Raw genomic sequence first — 25,594 nt, 5'->3', positions numbered from 1 at the left:
ACGTATCTGAGCCAGATTGTCGGTCGAAGCGTGGCGGAATCAAGAGCCCTTTGCTCAAAGGTTTCCATGTAGAAGTTCGGAGAAGATCGCTCCCGTTCCTAGACACACTAGTTACACGTCTTCCTTCAGGCAGTCTATCCTTCACGGTCTACGGAAAAAACCGACACACACGGGCCAATACATACATGCGAATTCATACCACCACCCAGCACAAAAATATGGAGTCATTAACACCCTTAAAAACAGAGCCACAACTATTTGCCCTAACCAGCAAGCCCTGAAACAAGAACTAAAAATCATTAGTGACACATTCATAAATAATGGTTATAACAAAAATACTGTCAATAAAATACTCTATAAAACCACAACAAAAACGAATCTAGATTACAGTAAAACCATAGCCATCCCATACATTAAAGGGTTATCAGAAAAAATCAACAGAATCCTACAACATTATAACCTCAATGCCACCTTTAAACCACCCACTAAACTTAAAACCATATTCAGCTCCTCTAAGGATCCTCTCCTCCCATTAGCACATCCTAGAGTCTATTGCATCCGCTGCACCTGTAACTTACCGTACATTGGTGAAACAGGACGGACAATCCCTATACGCAAGAAAGAACACATTAGACACATTAAATATAACCATTATGGTGAAGCAGGCTTCTCAGACCACGCACTTAACACCTTACACCAAATCAACTGGAAAAGCACCTGCTCCTTACACCGCACAAAAACATGTTACGAAAGAAAATTTAAAGAATCCTGCGAAATCCTGATAAACCACCCAAATATCAACAATAAAGATGGTATGAAAATGCCAACGATCTGGATGGCACACATTCAGCCAACCTAATATGAAAGATTCAACATAAGTCAGGACTCTAGCCAATCCGCTAGTATTAGAAACCATTCCACTCCAACTGGCTGGAATGATGTTAATATATGTATATAGTAGACAACACAAATAATAGGACTCTAGCATTGATGTATAATTTTTTTTTTTTTTTTTTTTTTTTCACCAGAGGTCATGCCAACAATTGTGGTAGCGGTTGGTCAGTGTCTTTAACGAACCAGTCTGATTGTAGCGTAGCTTGTTTCTTGTGTATATTTGTACGCTCCAGAAGATGACCTTGACATAAAGGTCGAAACGTCGAATTGTAAATTTTAGTAATATTAAACTAAATTTTTATTCAAACATGGTAGTTGTCTCCATAATTTCCAAAAATGCATTCCAATCACCGTGCAAGCCTAAAAGAAAGGAAACAATTAGATCCATCCATATTATGTTTTCACCCAGTTCAGCAATCAAAGCCAACTGAAGAAAAGGGAGTTCACAAGCTGGGCATTGTTTTCTTCAGTGCCGAAGTGTGGTTTCACCTAAGTGGATACTTCTGTAGTCAAAATAACAAAATTTGGTCATCAGAAAATCCTCATGTTCTTCATAAAATATCCTTGCATTCTCTGAAAATTAGAGTGTGATGTGTAGTATCATGTCACCATATTGTTGGACTGATTTTCTTTAAGAATGACATTGAACAGTGCACTGTACCAAGACATCATCACCCAGTTTGTAGTTCCCCTTGAGATTGAAAAATGTGACTGCTGTTTTCAGCAGGGCATTGCTATACACCAAATGAAACAATGCAATTTGTTTTGAAGAGTTACCTCCACTGTAGGAGAAAGATCACATGCCTGTGTTCAAGAATGAGGTGGCCATTACTAATGGCCACCTCGTTCTTCTAATGCTTTAGTAATGTTATTTATTTTTGCCTTTGTAAAGATATGGTTATAAGCTTTGTTTGTAGCAATTTAGTTCTATAAAGTTTGTCACTAATATTGAAAAATTCAAGTTTATTTTATGGTGTGTGTGTGTGTGACTTTTGAATTACCTTGTACAAGTTGTGAAGATACTTCACACTCGAACTTTGTTTGCTTACACTTGAATAAAGGATTAACCTTTTGACCATTACAATTGTGCTGTGTACATTCGTTGGTGTAATTTCTTTAGCATTACTAACATGGTGAGCACATTTTTGTAATTCGTTGGTGGCGTTACTGACATTCTGAGCACATTTCATAAATTTTTTTCATTTTGCAATTGTCATATCCACACTATGCACATCTATGATTTAGTTTTCTTGCTTACACATAGAGGGCAATTGTTCATTGTGAAAAAATAAATTACTGTACTTTGCTAGAAATGAAAATAAGAAGGACGTACAGTAAAACCCAGTTTTTACGTTCCCGCAATTTACGTTTTCCTGCCATTTACATCATTTTCCGTTGGTCCTGTCTTCAGGCCTATTCTTACGATATATTGTTTCCTGCCATTAACAACTTGATGTGGACGTTATTTCCAATGATTTGCGTTTTTTCTCTGGTGGCAATATTGATTTTCGAAACGATATCTGCGGAAATCTGCGCATTTCTGTTCCCAGATGACGTTGCTTTCGGCTGTAGTTTCGTTTCGGCCATCACGGTGACTTACATGCTTGCAGCAGTAATGTAGTGATGAGCGATACTGTGATTTTTCAATCACAGTACGAATTGATATTGCAGATTTCTGCTACATAATTTAGCATGTGAAAGTTGCTTTCAAGTTACGGTGGTGGATTATCCATATTAGTAACATGGAGAAAAAAAAAGACAGAAAATGTATTTCGGTGGAAGAAAAATGTCAATTCTGTGACATGTAGATTGACATGCCGGAACACGTCTGCATTTAGCAAAAGATCTTGGACTCTTCATGTCCACTTTGAACACGATAGTAAAAAACAGGTCAAGCATTGAACTCAATGCAAAACAATCTGGCGCTATGTCAAAAAAAAAAAAATGAAAAGCAAAAACATTCAACAATTAAAGATTTTTTTAAATTGATAAATGTAAGCAATTGTAAATTCATTTATTTTCAGTTATTAAATTTTGTAATCTAGTATGTAGACTCACATCCTAGTAGTAAGTCATCTTTAGCCCTTTTTAAATGTTTTTTTACATTTCCTGCTATTTACACTTTTTTACATCAGTCCCCTGAAAAGTGTAAAAAAGGGGTTTTACTGTATGTGGTGTAAAAAAATGGCTTCGACATCGGGTTTGCAGAAGCGCAAAATGTCTGCCACATTATTTGCAAGAGATTCTGACAGTGAGACAGATGAAGAATATGTTGAAGAATTCTTTTTAGATATAAGTGATGGCAGCGATGTTAATGTCTCATTGGAAAGTTCTGATAGTGATGAAGACAGTTATGGTTTGTCCCAAGCTAGGAGATGGTGACATATACCTGCTGGCTCGGCATGTTTACATCGTCCTCGCTTTTCTTTTCTCTTATAGGAACACCTATTTTTCAAGATATCCCCATGAGTAATTGCTCATGGAAACTATTTGAATTATATTTTGATGAAGATATAATGAACATTTTAGTTTAGGAAATAAACAAGAAAGCTATGCAGTTCATTGCTGCTACATACCTCAAAAGTTTTGTTTTTATTGAAAAGGCACAGACAACCTGAAGAACTCAAATTGAAGAAGTTGAAGAAAGGAAAAATTTGTGTCTTTCAGCATGGGAAGATCGTTGCCACAAAATGGAAAGACAAGAAAGATGTCACTATCTATGCTAAGCACCATCCATGGGAATGAAATGGAAGATGTAGAGACAAGGAAAGGCACCATGAAAAGCTGTGGTTTTACATCACCACCATGGTGTTGTGATGTAAAACCAAATGCTTTCATATTATCCTGCTATCCGGAACAAACAGGGATTTATGTAAAAGTATTCAAACACCTTTTACATATCTCTGTGTACAATACTTTTGTATTACACAGAAAGTTAGGTGGTAAGCTTGATCACTTAACTTTTAGGCTGGATCTCATAGATAAAATCATTTGAACCTACCACACATCGAGGGCTAACAAGAAAGGCAGAACACTAGCTAAAGCAGAGAACCCAATTAGACTGACAGAACGGCACTTTCCAGGATATATATGTATGTATATATCGTGATTGTTCATTTTTACTCGGTAGAAAATATTATTAATTAGTTTAAATGACTGATACCGAGAGATAAAGAGGTGACATGGTTTATTTAAAAAGATACTACTAGTTTTGTTGAATGGATCAACTTCTTCAGGTATCACAATCAAAGAAATATACAAAAAATAGCAGAGACTTAAAAATTGCCTTAACAGTACTAGTACAAAAGACAGTGGTACATTTTGAAAACTGTAATGCGAGCTTGAATTCCAAATAAAAGTTGACTACGTGCTGTCACGAGTGTGCCAGTATTGAACAGAGGCAATGTGTGCATCGGAGAGATTGAAACTTATGCTGTTGTTGATATGGGAAGAATCTAAGGTAATTTCTCTAGATTCGACAATCTTTCTTTCAAGTTCATCATAGCACACATGGATATTAGAAGTTTGTGTCCAGTCCACAATGTGTTGGCGTCCTTCATCTGAGTTAACAGAAAAAAGAACGTGGCTAGAGAGAGAGCGATGGCTCTAGTCCTGTTATAGGAAATATCTCTACAGTGTTCTTCCATTCGTAAAAGGATGGATTTAGCAGTTTGGCCATAGTATGGCTTTCCACAATCACATAAAATCTTGTAGACTCCTGGAAACTGATTGGGAAGATGTTTCTCTTTAGGTTTACTAAGTATGGAGCGAAGTTTTTGTAGTGTAAAGATGCAAGTTCTGAAATTAAATTTCTTCAGAATTTTAGCTAGTTTTGGTGAAAGAGAGCTGATGTAAGGCAAAGAAATAAAGGCTCTGGGGGAACTTTTATTTGGAACTCAAGCTCACATTATTACTGTTTTCAAAATGTACTACTGTCTTTTGTACTATTACTGTTAATGCAATTTTTAAATCTGTTATTTTTTGTATATTTCTTTGATTGTGATACCTGAAGAAGTTGATCCATTCACCGAAACTAGAAAACTAGTAATATCTTTTTAAATAAACCATGTCACCTCTTTAAATCTCAGTATCAGTCATTTAAACTAATTAACACACACACACACACACACACACACACACACACACACACACACACACACACACACACACACACACACACACACACACACACACATCCCCTACTGCAAAGCAAGCAGAGCTAAAAAGAAAGCATGCCGTTCGTTGCACAAGGTCAGTTTTTGGGAAGAAAAAAAAAATTCACAAAGAAACACGTATGTGGTGCCCCGATTGTCAGGTAGGGTTGTGTGCTTCACCATGCTTCAAAATCTATCACACATAACATTCATTGGCAGTCCATTCCAATCACACGTCACTTTGTGAGAGAAAAATCTAGGTCTCATGCCCTTCTTGGCAGCATTCATTCACAGCTTCCAAGGATGCCTTTCGCTACCCTCCATAAAATGAAAAATTTCATTCACCAAAATCCTGTATGAAATCATCAACAGCATATGTTTATATATGCAGACATATTTGATGAATCCAAACTGGACAAACACAAAATCGAAATCGTTCTCTCCTTGTAATTATTTCTATGATAATGTTAATTCCTTTTCAGAAGTTTGTAAGTCTCAATCATATCATCTCTCTTTCTCCTGTATGCTAGTGTCCACAATCTACAAATTCTCAATCTGTTTTCATAATATCAGTATTCCACAATCCTGATATAATTTTTAATGCTCTCATTTGCACTCTCTCCACTGTATCAGAATGACAACAAAAACCAAGAGACCAGACCTATGCACAATAGTCTAAGTGAGGTTTTATCGAGACTTTATAAAAATAGGCAAAATGATGCCCTTATCTTTACATGTCAAAATTTGTTTCAGTATTGCAATCATCTTTTGATTTGTATCCACAATCTTTATTACATGGCCCTGAAAATTAACTTCTTATCTACTAATGTTTCAAGGTCTCTAGCTTGATCAGTTTCTTCTAACATAATCCTGCCAATATAATGGCATTTGATATCTAATCATGCCAAAGTGCATGACTTTACATCTACTGACACTGAACTGACATCGATTTTCCCATTGCCACAATTCCGAATTATTCAAATCTTTCTGCAAGTATTGCATAAGCCATATTCCTGATTACCCTATCTATCTTTGCATCATCATCATCAGCAGCAAATACCTGTATGTCAACTGTCAAATCCTTCTCAGTGTCATTAATGTACAGATTGAATGGCAGTGCTCCAAGGACTGATTCTTGTGGTACACCACTGGTTATCTTCAAGTTTGTCGACTCACATCCCTTATATACCACTTTTTGATATCTGTCAGTCAGCCATCCTCTTATCCATGCTAATGTTTTATAATACCGACCCATATTCTCCAATTTATGCAGCATTCTTCCATGCTGTATGTTGTCAAAAGCCTTAGCAAAAATCAAAGGTATCATGGTGTATCGATCCCACTAGCTCAATGGTAACATTATTATAGAATGTGAGCACGTTGCTAAAACATGACCTTCCTTCATTAAACTCATACTGTTCATTGCAAATTAGAGATTCTCTGTTAACTCATTTCTGAATCTGAGCCCTAACTAACTTTTCCAAAATCTTTGCCACCACTCCTGATATATTGATTGGTCGATACTCTCTTTTAAGGTTACATGGTGGTCAGCATTTATAGTGAAGAATTTATGGAGACAAAAACACACATGTTGGAGTAATTACTTTACTTATAATTAAGGAAATAACACTCAATGTTTTGCCTCTGTATCCAGGTCATCATCAAGAAAACATGCATATGCACAGAACACAAGCTACATGACACTACACAAAAGTAAGATGAATCTAAATACTTTGTTAATTGTTTACCCTTACCTGATCTCTGGTGAAAAAATAAATAAATAAAAAAAATAATAAAATATATACAAAAATAAATAAAATAAATTTTTTATACATATCAGTATAATAATATACAGATAGAAAAATCCTCTAAATAAATAAAAATAAAGTATTTTAATGTAGTTTTGCTATATAACTTCTTTTTCATTTGCTTAGATTTTTTTTTTTATATAATGCACTAGAGAAGAACAGATCTCTGTTCTTCTCTAGTGCAATGTCTCAATCATATCACCTCTCCTTCTTCTATTCACCAAACTCTGCAGTCCACATTCCCTCAGACAATCCTCATAATTAACATTCTACAATCATGAAACCATCTTTGTTATCTGCCTCTGTACCTTTTCCACAGTTAATTTATCCCCTTCAAATTCTGGGGACCAAATTTGAGAACAATAGAGAACAACTACTGATGATCTAAGTGTGATCTGATCAGGGTCTTATACAACAGAATGATAACTCTTTTATCTCTGCAGGTCAGCGTCCTTCACAGTATCGCAGCAATCCTCTGGGTTACCTTCACCATCTTTGCAATATGCTCCCTGAATTTCAGATTTCTATCAATCATCAATCCCAAATCTCTTGTCTCCCCTACTTCAAGTATAGCTCCTCGAATATAATATGCAGCGCCCCATCGATATGTCCTAATCCTCAAGACCTTACATTTTGCTGCATTAAACCGACAACCCCATTCATTTGCCCATCTATTTAGCTTATTCAAATCCTCTTGCAGGGCTACCCCATCTGCACTATTACTAATAACCCTTCCCAGCTTCACATCATCTGTAAACAACTGAATATCCCCCCTGCAATCCACTGACAATGTCATTGATATAAAGGTTAAACAATATAGCTCCCAGTACTTAGCCCTGTGGGACCCACTTGTAACCCTCTGCCTCTTTGAAACAGCCCTACCATACACAACTTTCTGATACCTATCGGACAGCCAATCCTGAATCCGGTTGACCAACTTGACATCCAGACCCATGTGCTTCAACTTATATATATGCTTATCATGTGGCACCATGTCAAATACCTTCCCTAATCCAAGAAAATGGCAGTATATGCCTTTCTCTCATTTACTGCTCTTATAACTTTATTATAAAAGGCTAGCATATTACTAAAACAAGAGTTCCCCTTCACAAATCCATGTCGACTCTCACAGATAACATTGCCCTCAACTACCCAATGCTGTATACGGTCCCTCACTAATTTCTCCAAGATCTTAACAACTACTGATGACACACAAACTGGCCTATAATTAGACACTTCCAGTTTGTTACCGCCCTTATGCAATGGCACTATCTTACCTTCCTGTCATTCCCTGGGCACCTTTCCCATAGCCAGACTAGAAAAAGCCAGGTCAAAGGAGCTGTCGGTTCTTTAGCACATTCTCTCAAAACTCGTGGTGAAATACCATCCAGTCCCACAACTTTACTGGTATCCAGAGTACTCAGTATTTGGAACACACTCTCCTCCTTCACCTCTAAACCTTGAACCTGTCCTATCCCTCTAGTATTAAAATTTACTCCTCTAGAATGAAATACTCCAATAAAGTGTTCATTGAACAATTTCACTATGTCCTCTGCATCAGTCACTCCATTCCCATTTTTATCCTACAATGTCATTCTTCCACAGTCATTTCTCCTCCTACTGGCCACATAGCTAAAAAATTCCCTAGGATTTTCTTTGGATCTTAGGACCAATCTCCTTTCATATTCCAGTTTCGCCTTCCTTACCATACTAGTTACTCTCCAAGCCTGTGTCTTATATTCCTCATGCAGCTTCTCTTCGCCTGTCTCCTTATATCTCTTCCATAGCCTCTTTTTCGCATGCAGTTCCTGTTTAATATTGTTTGTCATCCACTTTACTCCAAAGTGTTTCCTCTTCTTCACTCGTGGAATACAGCTTACTGTTGCTGCTAACAAATATTCCTTCACAATTTCCCAAGCACTAATGATATCCCGGCCTTCCAATTCCTCCCTCCATGAAACTTCCCCGAGTTGACGTCTAAGACTATTATAATCACCTGCCTTATAATTCCACATACTTTCCCGTCTCTTTGATACTCCTGCATGTCTGTTCATCTTCCAAGTCAAAACCATATGGTCACTCTCCAACTGGTGGAAGAGATGTCATCTCAGTTATTATCAGCTCTTCTGATGCTCTGACCAAATCCAGAACTCTACATGTTGCTTAAGACATTTGTCCCTCAAGAATTCTAGAAATTCCATTTCCTTATTGCTACATGTATCTTCCTCTCCACAATTTATACTGCTGTAGATAAAATCTCCCACAACAAATCATTCTTCTTGCACTTGCCTAGCTTAACTGTCTAAACATCTCCTAGTCCCCACATTGTATGCTCCTTGGTCTGTAGCAATACCTCACTAAATATCCTGTCTTGCCCACCTCTACCTCACACCATATGCTTTCAAAATCATTAGTGTCTCTGCCTTCCAAAGCCTCCATTATTAGAGGACATAAGTCGTCACTTATCGTAAGCAGTACTCCACCACCAGGCTTTCCCTTTCTATCCTGTCAAAAAAATGCTGTGCCCTGCTACTTCTATTCCTGTTATTATATCCTCTTCTGTCAACCACGTCTCAGTGATCCCAATAATCTTTGGCCAGGCTGATGCTATCAGCGCCACCAATTGCTCTCCTTTATTCTGGATACTCCTGGCATTAGTATGAAGCATAAAAATGCCATTGTTTCTATACCCAGATTATCCCCTCTAGACTCCACTGGGCTCAGCGTTACCTGATGTCTCACTTCTCCCAAGTACCCATTCCCAGAAGAGGCCACCCCTGCTATCATCCACCCTGGGACACACTGACTCGTTCACAACAGCAATCACTCTAGATGCCTACATCCTTCTTCATTCATATGCAAGCGGTCTGTCACATACAATTCCTCTCTGTCCTCAAATGCACTCCAAGCATCCACATATTCCAATCCTCTCTTCTGACACATTCTAGCTATTATGTTATTCAATAATACTGCTCTTCTTCTCAGCTCGTTACTATCATACCTAGGCAACATGCGCACCATCTTTCCTCTGTGTATCTTCTTTCATGCAACCTCATGCAAAAATCTCATATCTCTCACTACCCAATATACATTACCTCTCAAGTCATAACCCCAACTCAACATCACCAGAGTTAAAGATTGGTACTATCAACGTAAGAAGCCTGAATGCAAAGAAATGGAGCTAGCTGAGGAATTAGATAAGTACCAGATCGACATAATAGGGGTGACTGAAACAAAAAAGACCAAAACTGGTGAGATATTTCTGAGCAATAAATACAAAATGTTATATTCAGGCAATGACAATCAAGGAAAAGAAGGAGTAGCCATAGTATTCAACACAAAATACAAGGCTAATCTTCTTGAATGGCAGTCAGTCTCAAGTAGAGTAATGTGGGCAAATATGAGAATGGGGAACTGGACAATGAGACTTATTTGTGCCTATGGTCCCACAGAAGGTTCTACTAAGGTAGAAGTGGAGGAATTTTTTAAGGCTTTACAATGAAAAAGGAAAAGTTGATCCTTGTTGGGGATCTAAATAGCAGAGTAGGAAATTATTGTGAGACATACAAAAATATTTTGGGGAAAATTTGGAGAAAAGAGCAAAGCTAATAATAATGGCAAATATCTGTTGGATTTCTGCTCAGGACATGGACTAGTTATTACTAACACCATGTTCCAACATAAAAAGGTGCACAAATTCACATGGAGAGAAGAGGCTAGGAATAAGAAAAGTCTCATTGACTATGTTATTGTTGATAGTGATGTTTTCTCCCTGGTGCAGGACACCAGAGTGTACAGATGATTTGAAATTGGAAGTGATCACTATTTAGTCTTGAGCAGGATAAAATTCAATTTCATATTGAAAAGAATAACATGTAAGAAAGTTTTAAAGTGAATGAAAGTTGAGCAGCTCTCAGATGTGAACTGTAGACTAAAATACACAAAGATTATTGAAGAAAACATGAAACAGTTTGAGAAGAGGAATCAAATCTTGGAGATTCAGTGGCAAACTCTGAAGAAAACATTGATTGATTCGGCCAGAAAGGCATGTGGTGAGGTTGTCTGCAAGGATAAAGAAATCAGAACTCCCTGGTATACACAGCAAGTTAAAGAAGCAGTGAAGGAAAAGAAGAAAGCATATCAAAAGTTCCTGTCAAATAAGTCAGCTTGTGCTCTTAGAGAATATAGAGACAAATGCAAGAATGCTAAACTGTGTGTAAAACTAGCTAAACAAAAGTCATGGGAGGACTTTGGCAAGAATATAAAAAATAAATATCAAGAAGATGGCAAAATATTCTGAAGCTTAGGAATGGAGGAAAGAGTGTTGTTGAAAACAGGAGAAAAAGATATCTTTGAAGTGTGGAGTAATTACTTTGAGAAACTGCTAAATGAAACAAGCAGTGATGACAGCACACTGGTAAAAAACACTGACCAGGCATGTAGTCAGGAATACATATCCATACTTGAAGTAGAAAAAGCCATCAAAGGCTTGAAATATGAAAAGGCAGCAGGAGTAGATGATATTCGACCAGAAATGCTGAAGTATGGTGGTATAAGAGTCTTAAAGTGGCTGCACTGCATAGTTCAGAAAGCCTGGACAGAGGGACGAATTCCCGATTAAGGGAGTAGAGCTCTCATAGTACCCATATATAAAAAGCGAAATAAAACTGAATGTAAGTACAGAGGTATTTCCCTACTGAGTGTTCCTGGCAAGATCTATGCAAGTATACTTGAGAAACGGTTGAGAAGAATTGTGGAAGAAAAGCTTAGTGAAGAACAAGCTGGATTCAGGGGCAAAATAGAGGCTGTAGGATCAGATCTTCACTTTACGACAAACAGTGAAGAAAGCATGGGAATATAACAAAGATCTGTATTTAAGTTTTGTTGATTTGGAAAAGGCATATGACAAGGTGCTAAGAGAGAAGCTATTCAATACGCTGCAGTTATATGGTGTCAATGGGGCATTATATCAAGCAATACTTAGTCTTTATTTGAGTTGTAAGTCAGCAGTTATAATTGAAGGAAGTACAGGAAGATGGTTTAATGTTAAATCTGGTGTGAGACAAGGATGTACATTATCCCCTCTGTTATTCATTATATATATGGATCACATTATGAAGGAATGTGGTATTAAACCTGATATCAAAATTGGAGATGTTAATATCAGCTCTTTGCTTTATGCGGATGATGTTATACTTCTAAATAAATCCGCTACAAGTCTGCAAGATTCTCTGACTAAATTGAATAGCTGTTGTAATAGATATGATATGAAGGTCAGCATTAAAAAGACAAAGACAATGAAAATAGGCAGAATCATTGAAATTGTCAACTGTGTTGTGAATGGAGAACCTGTGGAACAAGTAAAACATTTCAGCTACTTAGGCACAATTTTTACTGAAGATGGTAAACTAAATATAGATATAGACAACAGAATCAGCAAAGCTGGTATGGTGGGTAGTCAATTGAATAAATTCATATGGAATAAGAAAGAAATTAGTCGGAACACTAAATTAGCTGTATACAAGACAGTGTTCAAACCAGTTTTAACTTATGGATCTGAGAGCTGGGTCAGAAGTAAAACACTTGACCAAATACTAGAGACCGCAGATATGAGAGTCCTGAGAAAATTTATAGGTGTGAACAGATGGCATCAATGGCAATATCATATTAAAAACTACGATATTAGGAAAGAACTTGACATTGTCAGCATCTAGGAATGTGTTAGCAGAGCTAATCTCAGGTGATATGGTCACTTAAACAGAATGGGCTAGGAAAGATTAGCTAAACGAGTGTTCTCTGCCAGGTTGGCAGCAAAACGACCCAGAGGAAGACCAAGATATAGGTGGATTGATACGGTACAAAGTGCCTTAGACGATAGAAATATAAGATCTGATAATGTTGGAGTCTTGACAAGTAACAGACTGATTTGGAGGAAAATTGTAGATAGGAAGTTAATAATGATGTAGTTTTTTTTCATGTAGTACTATCATATCCTGTACACCCCTTGAGGATACATGGCAGGAATTTGATGATGATGATGTTATTTGTTCCTACCATCACAATCATCTCGTCCACCCTTTCACTTCTTAATTGCCATAGCCACACTTTCTATCGTTCCTTCAGGCAAACACTCCTCACGCATCCTATCTTGAACACCACGGATCATTGAGTCCCCATACATTACACCTCTTACTACTCTGTTCCTCGATTGCTCACATGCATCTCTCACTCTCTCTCTCTCGTCTAACACTTTCTCTCTGTGTTCCCTTACTTACCTGCCTTCCTGACATCACTCTGTCCCTGGTTCCAGTGCTCCCTCGCATTCCTCCCATTTCCTCTCTCTCTCCTCTTCTACCATTCTCATAACTCTCTCTCTCTCATTCCCTCTCTTATACTGTTTCTATTCTCTCCTCTTCTACCATTCCCATGACTCTCTCATTTCCTCTCTTCTACTGTTCCTATTCTCTCCACTTCTATCATTCCCATAACTCTCTCTCACTCCTACTCTGATTCACCTTGCATTCATCCCGTCCATTTCACATTTCTATTTCTCATCTTTCATACTTCTCATCTCATTCCCTAGGCATTCCACCTGCTCTTTCAGATCATCTATCTCTCTTTCTCTGCAAGTCAGCTAATCTTATTTGCCATTCATCCTCCCAATTGAGACCATTTCCGAAAGCTTTACAATCATTCAACTTTTTCATACTCCCCACTCTCATTATTTTATTCATATTTCTCTTGTCCTCTATCATACCACTCATCTCTCTATTTGGATAATTTCCCGTCTGACTCATTGACGTCAGTTATAGTCATCTCTAAATCACCAAGTTCCTCCCATTGCCTGCAGTTTGCTCATATACGTATTCCTCCTTCTCTCACCTGCCACATATACAACTGCTGGGACGCATACATTCCCTAAGTCCCGCATGCTACAAAATCCTGTATGATATCACAGTAAATGGAGTCCTTAAATGGGGGAGAACTTGGTGAAATGCCATTTGCCATTTTAACTGCTGCTGCTGTCATTATTCAAAATAGTGTCACTACTAAACGCTAAATAAGTGTAAGGGAGTATAACTATATAAGTAAAAGTACAAACAATTACAAACAAAACATTTAAGTATACTGAATATAAATAAAATAAGACTAAATAATGAAAACTTATGTTATCTTCGCCTTGTCTTCCACCGTTATGCATCCGATTCTGACCCCAACGTCTTGGTAACCAAAATACACAATACTGCAACAACAACTAACTTCAAAAACAACCACTGAAGGACACTCGTATTTGAGAAAAACAATGTAGCACTACAAAAACATGGAAAAACAGACTATTCACTGATTAAAAAAGCGCTTTTTTCAGCACAGCTCAAAGCCAAGTTTTGTTGAAATGGCTGTCACCATTCCTCCATTTTCTCTTCAGCCTTTAAATGCATAGGCAATTCTTGGTCAAACATCCATTTATTGTCCAGCTTTAAACATACTAAGCCAGCTTCTTGCCCTCTTTGCTTCCATCTTATAACTTTCTGTCATCTCTCCTCTTTTCTTGCCGTCAAGTAAAATTTGCAACCCACACACCTTCAATCTGTTTTCATATGGAGCATTCCACAGACCTATCACGAGTTTTGTCTATTGACTGAGTCCTCTCCTCAACCTCCTGATTCCCAAGAAACCGAGGTGACCAAATCTGTGCAGAGTAGTCAAGATGTGGCTGACTCATAACCTTATAAAGAGAGATAATAACTTCCCTATCTTTGTTTGTTAGCCTGTTTTTCAATATCCAAGTATCTTCTTCATCTATGATCTCTTATGCTTTTAAGCGTTGAGATTTTGTCAAAGAGATTTCCATGCTGTCCTGTCCAAGGTTTGTTCTTTTGCTTCTTTCTGGTTAATTCCCTTCTTTTCTAATTTTTCTTTAATTTCCTTTTGCCAACCTTTCCTGGGCCTGCCTATGTTTCTTGTTCCTATTTTCTGGCTTTCATATATAGTTTTTGCTATTCTTCCTTCTTCCATTCGAGTAAGATATCCAAACTACCTCATTTGGGCTTGTGTTTAATGATTGGTTCAAGATGTAACTTGAAGATTGTCTCTTATAGCTTGGTTTCTTATTCGATCTTATCTTGTTTTTTGCACCACTTTTCTAAGATATTTCATTTCAATTGTTTGCAGTTTATTTGCATTTCCTATTGTTAGACACTAAGACAACTCGCAACTATATGTTAATGTTGGTACAAACACTGAATGGTACACTGCCATTTTGGTATTCTGGGTAACTTCTTTCTTATCTAGGAAAGCGCCTTTCATTGCATAGAATAGCTTTGCCCCCACTCTTATCCTGTTATTAATTTCTGCATCTAGTCTACCATCTTCTTGTACATATAATCCCAGGTATTTAAAGGAGTGGACTTGTTCCAGTTCACAATTCTCTATTTTTATTGTGTTTTGATTGGTTTCTAGATATGATCATTGTTTTCATTTTATTTATATTTATGGTCATATTCCTTTAGTTCATTTCTTCATACCAAATATTAATGTTATGCTGCAAATCTTCAGCTGTATTTTCTAGAATCATTACATCATATTACATCATCTGCAAAAGCCATATGTGAAATCCTGGTTTCTTTCAGTTTCCTGTATCCTAGGTGAAACCCTTTTTTTTTTTTTTTTTCTTTTTTTTTTTTTGCATGCCTTGAAAATTTCATCCATTGCTATAATTACAGCCTTGCCTCACTCCTACATTTGTTTCAAATTCCTTTGATCTATTATTACAGGTTCTTACGTAATTTTTATTATGTAAGAACCTGTAATAATAGATCAAAGGCCTCTATAAAATTATCTTGTACTATTAAGTTATCTTGGTTATCTTGTACCTTATTTTTCTTTAATGTTTGCCATATTAAATATCTAGAAACTCTATTAAAGGCCTTTTTGAAATTTATAAAACATGCATGAAGTTCTTTTCCATATTCCAATGTTTTTTTTCTGATATTTGTCTAAAACTGAAGATAAGATCCTGTGATAAGATTCTAAAATACAGGTATACAATTTTCACATTTATGGTTGTTCCCTTTCTTAAATATAGGGATTATTATTTCTACTCCTCAGTCTTTGGGAATAATTTTCTTTTTCCATACAACATTGAATAGATGTAATAGAAATTTTATGGCTTTCTTTCCTAAATTCTTTACCATTTCTGGTCATGGCCTGCTGATTTGCCCAATTTCATTTAATTTATTGCTGCTAGCAATTCATTTTTATGAATTTCCTCACTTTGATCTTCTGTTTTTGCTTGCATGCCTTTCTCTTTGAGTTCTATTTTTTCCATGTCCTGCATCTTCCAATAATTCCTGGTAGTACTATTTCCACCTTTCCACAATGTCGTCGGGATTTGTGAACGACTTTCCATCTTTATTTTTGATAAACTTTGTCTTTCTCTGACCTCATTCTTTTTAAATCATTATAGAAGAGTTTTTGTTTTTCTTTAAAACTTTTTAAAGTATGTCTGAAGTCTTCCCAGCACTTTCTTCTCTCTTCTTTCACTAGGATTTTAACTTTATTTCTTTGATTGTTGTATAGCTCTCTGTCGACCTGCAACTTCTCAGAACTCATATCTGTTGCCTCCAGTCTTTGATTAAGTGCTTTATTTCTAATCCAACTCTCAGATTCATAACTTAAAACTGGTTTAACACTATCTTGAATACAGCTAGTTTTGTTATCTCTTCCGCAATTGCTTTTTCTTTGTAATTTTTTCTTTTAGTTCTTCAGTCCACCAAGCTGTTGTATCTTTCTTTTGTTTATTGATATACCACAAATTTCTTTACTTGTTTCTAGAAGAAGTGTTCTGTGCCATAGGCTTTCTACGTCTTGGTAAATCTCTTTTTCTACTTCTTTCATCTTCTCTTCTATTTCACTTTTATCTCAGTGGGTGTTTCTTCTTTCTTTAGTTTGTAGTTCTTTATCTTAACATTTATTTCCTTGCTACTTTTTCTACATTTTTCAATTTTTGTTTCCAATATTAATAGGTAGTGGTCACTGTTTGTTTCTGTAACTGCTAGGCAATCCAATCTCTATTTTTAATTTCATCTATTAATTTATTTTCTTTACCATGTAAGCTTTTAATGTTCCATGTTTCATATCTCATGTACCTTTTTCCTTGATTTGTCATTAACCATTTAGGCAGTTCAGCTATCTCTTTGTTGTTTCTTTTAATGTGTGAAGTTTTAAGGTGTGTAGGGGGATTAGCCTTCAGCACCTGAGTCTGGTGCTGAAGGCTAATCCTCCTTCGAGGCCCCCAGACCAGCCTATGAGAAAAGTGCTATCCTGTTGGTCTGCAGGAGGTGTTTTATTTCCCTTCTACCCTTTATAGTAAACTATGACAAGCATTCCCCAATCCACCATCTGGGGATGCACCCAGTGGGGATTACAGGTGTTCCCACACAGGATCTTTTACTTTTTTTCAGTATTCTCTCTAAACTTCTTTTTCTGTCCACAACTGACCCTAATTCTCAGGCCTCGAATAAATCACCACTCTTGAGATATCACTTACTTACTTACTTACTTAATTCTCTTCACTCCACCTAGGAGCATAGATCTTCCACCACCATTTTCCACCGGACTCTGTATTTTGCTTCATCCAGTATCACGTTTTGGAAGGTTTCAGTTTGCATAGCAAAATTCTTTTTTCTGAGAATCGATTGCTAGCCCTGCACTCAACTCTCCCCATTTATCTGGGCTTGGGACCAGCATGTCAAGTTTTCACTAAGCATGGCTGAGTTCTTGAGATATCAACTGATCTGTAATTTGCTACTTCTGTCTTGGAACCATCTTTATCTAATGGAACTATCTTACCTTCTTCTCACACCCTTGGAAACTTGCAAAAGCTGAGACTTAGATTGAATATCTTTGATATTCAATCTAAGTCAGTCGAGATATTCAATTCATGCCAGTTTACTTTCAAGTAGTTAACTGGCTGATGTGCCATTCAGTCCCACTGCTGTATTCACATTGATATTTTTCTGTATTATAAGCATCTTCCTCAATTTTGACACGAGTTCTGTCACATCAGCAATTGTAAAATCTTCACTTGGACAAACACACCTTGGCAAAGTGATCACTCAGAGCAACTCTATTTCTTTTGCCTCTGTCACCTTCCTGCCATCAGCATTGATTAAAGTCAGCTTTCCACAGCCATTTTTCCTCTCGCTTGTTACATAATGAAAAAACTCTTTTGGATTTACTTTGGCCTACTTAGCTAACTATCTCTCATAATCTGATTTAGCATTCCTTACTATACTAGTTGCTCTTCTTGCCTTCACTTTGTATCGTTCAGTAGTGTGCTGATCACCTTTCCTTTTTATTCCCTCCACAATATATATATATATATATATATATTTTTTTTTTTTTTGCAGCTCCTCCTTGTTATCTCTATCCAGCCACTTAACCTATCCTTCTGACCTTGGATCAGAAGGATAGATCCTTATCCTTCTGATGTTGGTATGCAGTTCTCTCAAACAATCCCTGACCACTTCCCATGCACTATTGACATTCTTTCCTTGCTTTTTAAGCTATGGTCTTTATTCAAGATGTCTCCTGAATCTGTCATAAATACCAGCTTTATAAATCAACATAAATGGATGGAACACGTTCAAAGAATGAAAACAGAAAGATTACCAAAACAAGCCTTAAAGCACAAGCCATTAGGAAAAAGAAAACCACAACGTTCTCTTAAATGATTCAACAATGATTTCTAAGGCCAGAACAGGCCATGCTAGGCCTAAATCCTTGTTACATAGGATGATGATGATGATAAATCAACATAAGCCATTTCTTGACAGAGAATTTGTCATGTTTAACAACTTCCCAGAGTAAGACTGCATGTTTACTCTTTCCAGTTGGAGTGACAGTGTATACTCTGGTTATGGATATATCTTCTGATGCTGTTACTAGATTCAGCACTCTCAAACCCGAGTCCCCTCCATGACATGCTGCTTCAGGTAATTATCCCTTGGTAGTTGTATAAATTAAGAGACAGTACAAGCAAAACAGCAATGTCTCTATAGTCTATTTAAGTCGCATTTATTATTTTAGTGAAAGGTATATACATATAATTTTTTTTCAGACCTCTTCATCTTCCTTTGAGATCATTCTTGACAGTAGAAAATTTTAGTATTTCCAGCAACATTGCAGCACGCACCACAACACTTCTCTTAAGGTAATCATGATCTTTACTTTTATGAACAGAAAGTTTTAAATATCGAAAATAAATTTAAATTTATCAGAAACTTTGTCACTTATTTTTTTAAACTTTGTTAAAATTTTTAGATATTAGTATTAGGTATCAAAATCTCCATGTGTTCTTGAATAGAATCATTGCTGTTATGCCCCCTCCCCAAAGCCCCAGTTCTACCTTTCTCCCTTTTTAAAAAAAATGTTTATTAAATAAAATAAAAAGTTTTTCTGTTGTATATATTTAATTAATTTATTTCTTTTTTGATATCATTCCTATACACAATAGGAGGTTGTACTCCTGAGGAATAGTTCATAGGGAAAAGCTGTTTCTGAGAATAGTGATAAGTTGAATGAAAAATGAGTGGGAGAAGAGTTTTCATGGGTTATTAGTTAAACTGTAAGTAAACTGTGAGCAGCTCCTGATCATGTAAATAAATAATTCATTATATGCCTTGAGTGAATACAGAAAAGAATGTAAGAAAGTGAAGCAAAAAATAGCTAAACAAAGGTCATGGAAAGGCTGCTAAGAATATAGAAGATAAATATCAGCAAGGTGGCAAAATGTTCTGGAAGTTATTGAAAAAAGCTTTGAAATGGAGGCAAAAATAGTGTAAAAGGAATCAAAGATTACAGAAGTTATATGAAAACCGAAGATGAAGATACTCTAGATATCAGGAGTAATTACATGGACACATTGCTAAATGAACAAGACATAGTAGAACAGTGGTAGAAATGTTCAAGAGGAAATCTGAAATATGGAAGGGCAGCTGGAGCATATGATTGACGAGAAATGTTGCAATATAAACATAAAAATTTTACAATAGCTGTACTTTATAATTCAGGGGGTTGAATTCTGGATGGAGTAGAGTCCATGTAGTACCCACTCATATAAAAGGAAATAAAATAAAATTAAATGTGAGATCACAAAAGGATTTTCCTACAGAGAGCATTACTTGAGAAGAGACTAAGAAAAATTATGGAAAGTAAATCTTGGGGAAGAAGAAGCTGGGTTCAGGTCAAACAGAGAGATATCATGGGAATATAATAAGGATCAGTATTTAAGTTTTGTAAATCTGAAAAATACATAAGACAAGGTACCAAGAGAAGAGCTTTTCAAATACTGCACTTATATGGTGTAAACCAGACATTATATCAAGCAAAACAAAATAGTCTATATTTCAGTTATGGGTCAGTATTTAGAATCGATAGAGGAATAGGAAGAGGGTTTGATGAAAATCAACTGTGAGACAATTGTGCACGTTATTTCCATTGTTATTCGTCATCTGTCTGAATCACATTATGAAAGAAAGTGGCCCAAGGGCTGATATCAAAATTGGAAATATTCAGCTTAGTTCTTTGCTTTATGCAGATGATGTTATACTCTTAAATAAATCCAGTACATGGCAATAAGAAGAAAGTGTATGAAAACAGGCTGTAACATTGAAAACATCATCCCCCATCTTTAATGGAAAACCTATAGAACAAGTAAAATATTTCAGCTACTTAGTCACAATTTTAAGTGAAGATGAATTGAAATTAATAAAAAAATAGAAAACAAAATTAAGAAAACTGTTAGGAAGTTAATTATTCTTAGTAAATTAGTCAACTGAATACAGTTATTATGGAATAACAGACAGAGTTGCTGTATACAGTACACTGTTCAAACCAGTTTTAACTTACAGATCTGAGAGCTGGGCTAGAAATAAATACTTGATCAAAGATTGGAGATTACATGTATAAGTGTTTTGAGAAAAATTAGGGAAGTGAACAGATGGCATCACCATCAGAACATATTAAAAATAAAGATATTAGGAAGGAATTTGACATTCAAGAATGTGTGAGTAGTGCTAACTGTTGGTCGTATGGTCATTCAAATTGAATGTTAGAATGAAGGCTGGCAGAAAAAAAAAACCTGTAGGATCTAGGTGGATCAATTCAGTAAGAAGTGTCTTAGAAGACTGAAGATATGAAAGTAATGAAATTTTGACAGAAACTAGACTAATATGGAGGAAAAGTTTTAATAAGAAGTTAGTGATCACATAATTCATCACATAGTGCTATCATAGGAATTTGTGAAGTGGAAGTGAAAGAACATAGGTCCTTCCCTGACCTTTACGTTCCAATCCAAAGATGTACGATGTGGGCAAGTATTCCATATTTCTTAGTGGCAGAATAATTGTGGTGGCCATTGGTGAGTCTTTAGGTGATGATGAGATATATGGTTGATAAATTTATTTACCTTATACACTTATTTTAGAGAGGACGAAGGTGAGATCATTTGGTCAGTACTTTGATGGCAGCTTTTATCATTTTTTAGAATGGGCTGGTTATAGGTTTGCTTCCATGCTATGAAATAAATGTCACTGTTGGAAGTTTTTCCACTTGGCTATACTGTAAATTAAAGATACTAAGAAATTAATAATAAATTTAGTTTAATCCTTTATCCAAGTGTGTGCAAACAAAGTTTGCACCTGAAAGTATCTTCGGGACTGGGGTAAAGTGGTACAACACCAGGCGACTCCTTGCAAAGGTGGAGCAAGCTACCAACACTCCTATCTCAGTATCTCCCATAATGCAAAACACATCTCCTTGTGGATATGTATAATGTTATGCATTAAGGGAAGGGCCACTACCCAGACTAGTTTCGACCTTTATTGAGGTCTCTTCAGTGAGAGCCAGGCCCAAGTGGAGATACCAAGGCAGAAGCATTAGCAAGGTCATCTCCTCCTATAGGAGCTGCCAAACGGTGTGCCACCTTTTTATTAAATTACTCTGGATTTAGAGAAAGATGTTGAAAGTTTATTTTTTACTTGGTCAGATTATAATAAATTTAGTTTAATCCTTTATCCAAGTGTGTGCAAACAAAGTTTGCGCCTGAAAGTATCATCAGGACTGGGGTAAAGTGGTACAACACCGGGTGACTCCTTGCAAATGCATAACATTATACATACCCACAAGGAGATGTGTTTTGCATTATGGGAGATACTGAGATAGGAGTGTTGGTAGCTTGCTCCACCTTTGCAAGGAGTCGCTCGGTGTTGTACCACTTTACCCCAGTCCTGAAGATACTTTCAGGTGCAAACTTTGTTTGCACACACTTGGATAAAGGATTAAACTAAATTTATTATAGTCTGACCAAGTGAAAAATAAACTTTCAACTTACTAAGAAATTATATATATCAGTTTTGACGTTTATTGAGATCTCATCAGTGGGAGCCAGATCCAGAAGTGATACCAGGGTTGAAGTAATGCAGAAGTAATATTGTTACACCCTGATACCTTAAGAATGTAACATTCTCAGTTATCATGGTGTAACAAGAAGAATAAATTAAATAAATTAAAACCCTGCATAAAAGATAATAGTTGAATTAATTAAAAGAAAAAGAAAGATTCTTGCATCCAATAAAATATATAAAATATAAAGGTTTTGTTAAACTAACTAACAAAAGAAAGAATATATTAATATTGTGATATGATTTAAATGAGAAAAGTTAAATAAAACAGAAAAGGATTAGTCATAAGAGATGGTATGTGAGAGGCTAGAGATTAAGTTAATAAGTAAATTCATAGAAAATTTTTGAAAAGGGGATTAAATTAGAGGCTAGCAAAAGGAAAACAACAAACTATCACTCAGGGCTGATTCCCGGATTGAGACATCGTTATGGGCTCGCCGATCAAAGGACGTTTGGCAGAAAAACGCCACCCTAATTGGTCGGTGAAGTAAAAAAAAGTAGGGGGCGGAGAAAAGAAGTTAGAAAAAGTGCCGTTAGGAGAACAAGTATAAAAGGGTTGGAACCCCCCCCCCCCACGTGGCTCTTTTTGTTTTTGGTTTGGATTCTGTCCCAGGAGAGTCCTTCGCGAGCTCTTTTGTAGGGATTTCACGGTGATTTCCTGAGCGGCGAGATTGGAGTTATGTCTCTGACGCCACAACACGGAAACAAAAGTGAGCGGAATTTCGGTTCCATAATTCCTATGTGAGAAGCGAAGAATACCATATAGTCGAGGAAAAGAAAGCATACTTTTTGTGTTCCAACTTCAGTGACAACTACGAGAAGGGGAAAGAAGTAAAGAAATCGATGTCCACGTAGCGAGTTGCACAGCCGATATGTAGATGATTCAAAGTGTGTTCGGGGTTACGAAAAGTTAAGCCAGCGTAGGCCTAGTTCAATTCCAAAAAGAACGTAGGAGAAGCAGATTATCGGTGAGGTTATATCAAGATAGTTCAATCAGAAGAAGGTAAAGGCCCATATGAAAAACCCAAGAAAGAAAGGTACTGTAAAATATATCTAATGCTAACTAGAATTTGTCTGTGATAAGTATCATTATTCTAATATGGAACTGCTGAAGTGACCAAGGAAAATTTATACTAGGACTTTAGTATCTGACAGAATATAATGAACGTAAGCTTGCTAATGAAGAATATATAAGTAATTAAGTGTCCTGAGAATTTTGCATGTCTATTGTAATGTATAGGAAAGTTAAAATGTCATAGTTATGTGTTAGTGGAGAAAAGGGTTTAGTTAATCTACTTAAGTTTGAATAGTTAAATAGTGTGAATTAATTTTATTTGTCCATGTCAAATGAATTTACGTATTGAATGTGTATGGCGGCATGATCGTAATACTAGTTATGTGTTAGTGCAGTAAATGGTTCAGTTAATCTACTTAAGTTTGAATAGTTAAATAGTGTGAATTAATCTTATTTGCCCATGTCAAGTGAATTTATGTGTTGAATTGTTATGACGGCATGATCGTAATACTCATTATAGGATCATAGCCTAATTACTTGTAATAAGCTAATGTTAGTTTGTAAGTATTTAGTTTAGCATTAAATTGAGTAATCATAAAAATTGAATTTGTACCATGTTAAGGAATTTAATAAACTTTTGTTCAATGATAAAAGAGTTGTCTGAAATTGCTGTCCAATACACCACTTGAAAAATTACGAACCTAATCACGCGGGAAATTAATGTTAAGAAACGAGATAAAGAGTCACGACTGCAACATTCTTTCACTTTCAGACATATTTGAGTTCTTTCTCCTTGTTTTTGTATATAATATCTCAAACTAAATATCCCAAAAGGCGCAGTTTAAATACAAATATTAGGGGTACTAAGGGGAGAAATAACTTAAGTATTAATATAAGTTTTGGTGATATCTCGTGCGTAGATAATAGAAGAACATAGATAAGAGGGAATTACTAGATAGAATAAAAATCGTAAAATGGGACACAACATAAATGGCGCAGCCGGTAGGATATAAAGTATAAGAAAGTTAATAGAATAGAATAAGAAGAATAGGTCACAACAATATTTCCATATACAAGTAGCCAAAAGGTGTCACACCTTATTACTTAAATACTCTGGATTAGAGACAGATGTTGAATTTTCCACTTGGCTATACTATAAATTAAAGATACCAAGAAATTATATATTTGGTTTAATCCTTTGTCTGCAATGATATGTGTGCTTCTAACTTCTGCATTACTTCAACCTAAGTATCACCTCTGGGCCTGGTTCCCACTGATGAGACCTCAATAAAAGTCGAAACTGGTCTGGGTAGTGACCTTCCCATAATTCATAACATTATACATGTCTGCAGGATATGTGCTTTGCATTATGGGATACTAAGTGATGAGAAGTCATTAGCTTCTGTATATGAGTTGCTCCAGTCCTGAAAATACTTCAGGCACAAACAAAGTTTGCACCTGAAGTATTTTCCTTCCTCTTTGTCCAAGTATTTTCCTTTATTTTCCTTCCTCTTTATCCAAGTGTAAGCAAACTTTGTTTGCTTTCATTTGGATAAAGGATTAAACCAAGTATATAATTTCTTGGTATCTTTAATTTATAAATGTCACCTGAGTATAACAGGACGACACAGAGATGATAAAGGATGGTAATTAATTCTGGAACACAACTCTCACGTACATTTGGTGGGAGATCATCAGAATGAAAGCCCCCCCCCCCCCCCTTTATTATTATTATTATTTTTTTTTTTTTTATGTTATCTTTTTGAAAATTATCTACCCCAAGCATGAGAGGTCACAAATCCTATAAGACAGCAGCGCTGTAGTGTGGACAAGTGATTAAGGTGAAAGAAGGAATCTGCTAACATGTTTTTTTCAAAAGCTATGGATTGCACTCCTTTGGAAAAATGGTGGGAAGGCAAGTAGATGGTGTTAAGGACAATTGCAAATGGATGTTCACCAGAAGTTGCCTAAGTTCTTGCATGATTAGAGGAAACTGGAAGAATGGTAGTAGCTAGATCGGTGCAGCACTGTCCATGAAAGGATCTATAAAATGGCATATAGAAATAGGAAGTCTTGGAGAAAGCAGTTAGGGGAATCTCTGAGGGTGGGGGGGGGGCTTATATGTTAATAGAGTTGCTCCTTCTTGTATACAGTGAAGAATTTTGAGGGCAGTGTTGAGTGCACTATCTCAAATGTGAGAACAATTTTCTATGGTTGATTGGATTATGGATTTAAAAGTGTTCGGAGTTGAGCAGGAGA

The 25,594-nt window shown here is 36.2% G+C and overlaps 1 protein-coding gene across 1 annotated transcript in view; it reads left to right on the top strand.

Annotated features, from left to right (window-relative positions):
* The window catches only part of Atg2 (Autophagy-related 2), a 616,887-nt gene that overhangs the window by 326,030 nt on the left and 265,263 nt on the right, over nt 1–25,594 (top strand). The window contains exon 25 of the mRNA XM_090407292.1: nt 18,978–19,070. Coding sequence (XP_090263418.1) covers nt 18,978–19,070 — 93 coding nt within the window. The remainder of the gene's footprint in view (nt 1–18,977; nt 19,071–25,594) is intronic.

The sequence above is a fragment of the Typopeltis vanoorti genome, chromosome 17 (genome assembly GCF_054136105.1).
Source record: "Typopeltis vanoorti isolate ZY-2024b chromosome 17, IOZ_Tvanoo_1.0, whole genome shotgun sequence".
NCBI lineage: Eukaryota > Metazoa > Arthropoda > Arachnida > Uropygi > Thelyphonidae > Typopeltis > Typopeltis vanoorti.
This window is presented reverse-complemented; position numbering and strand designations above follow the sequence as displayed.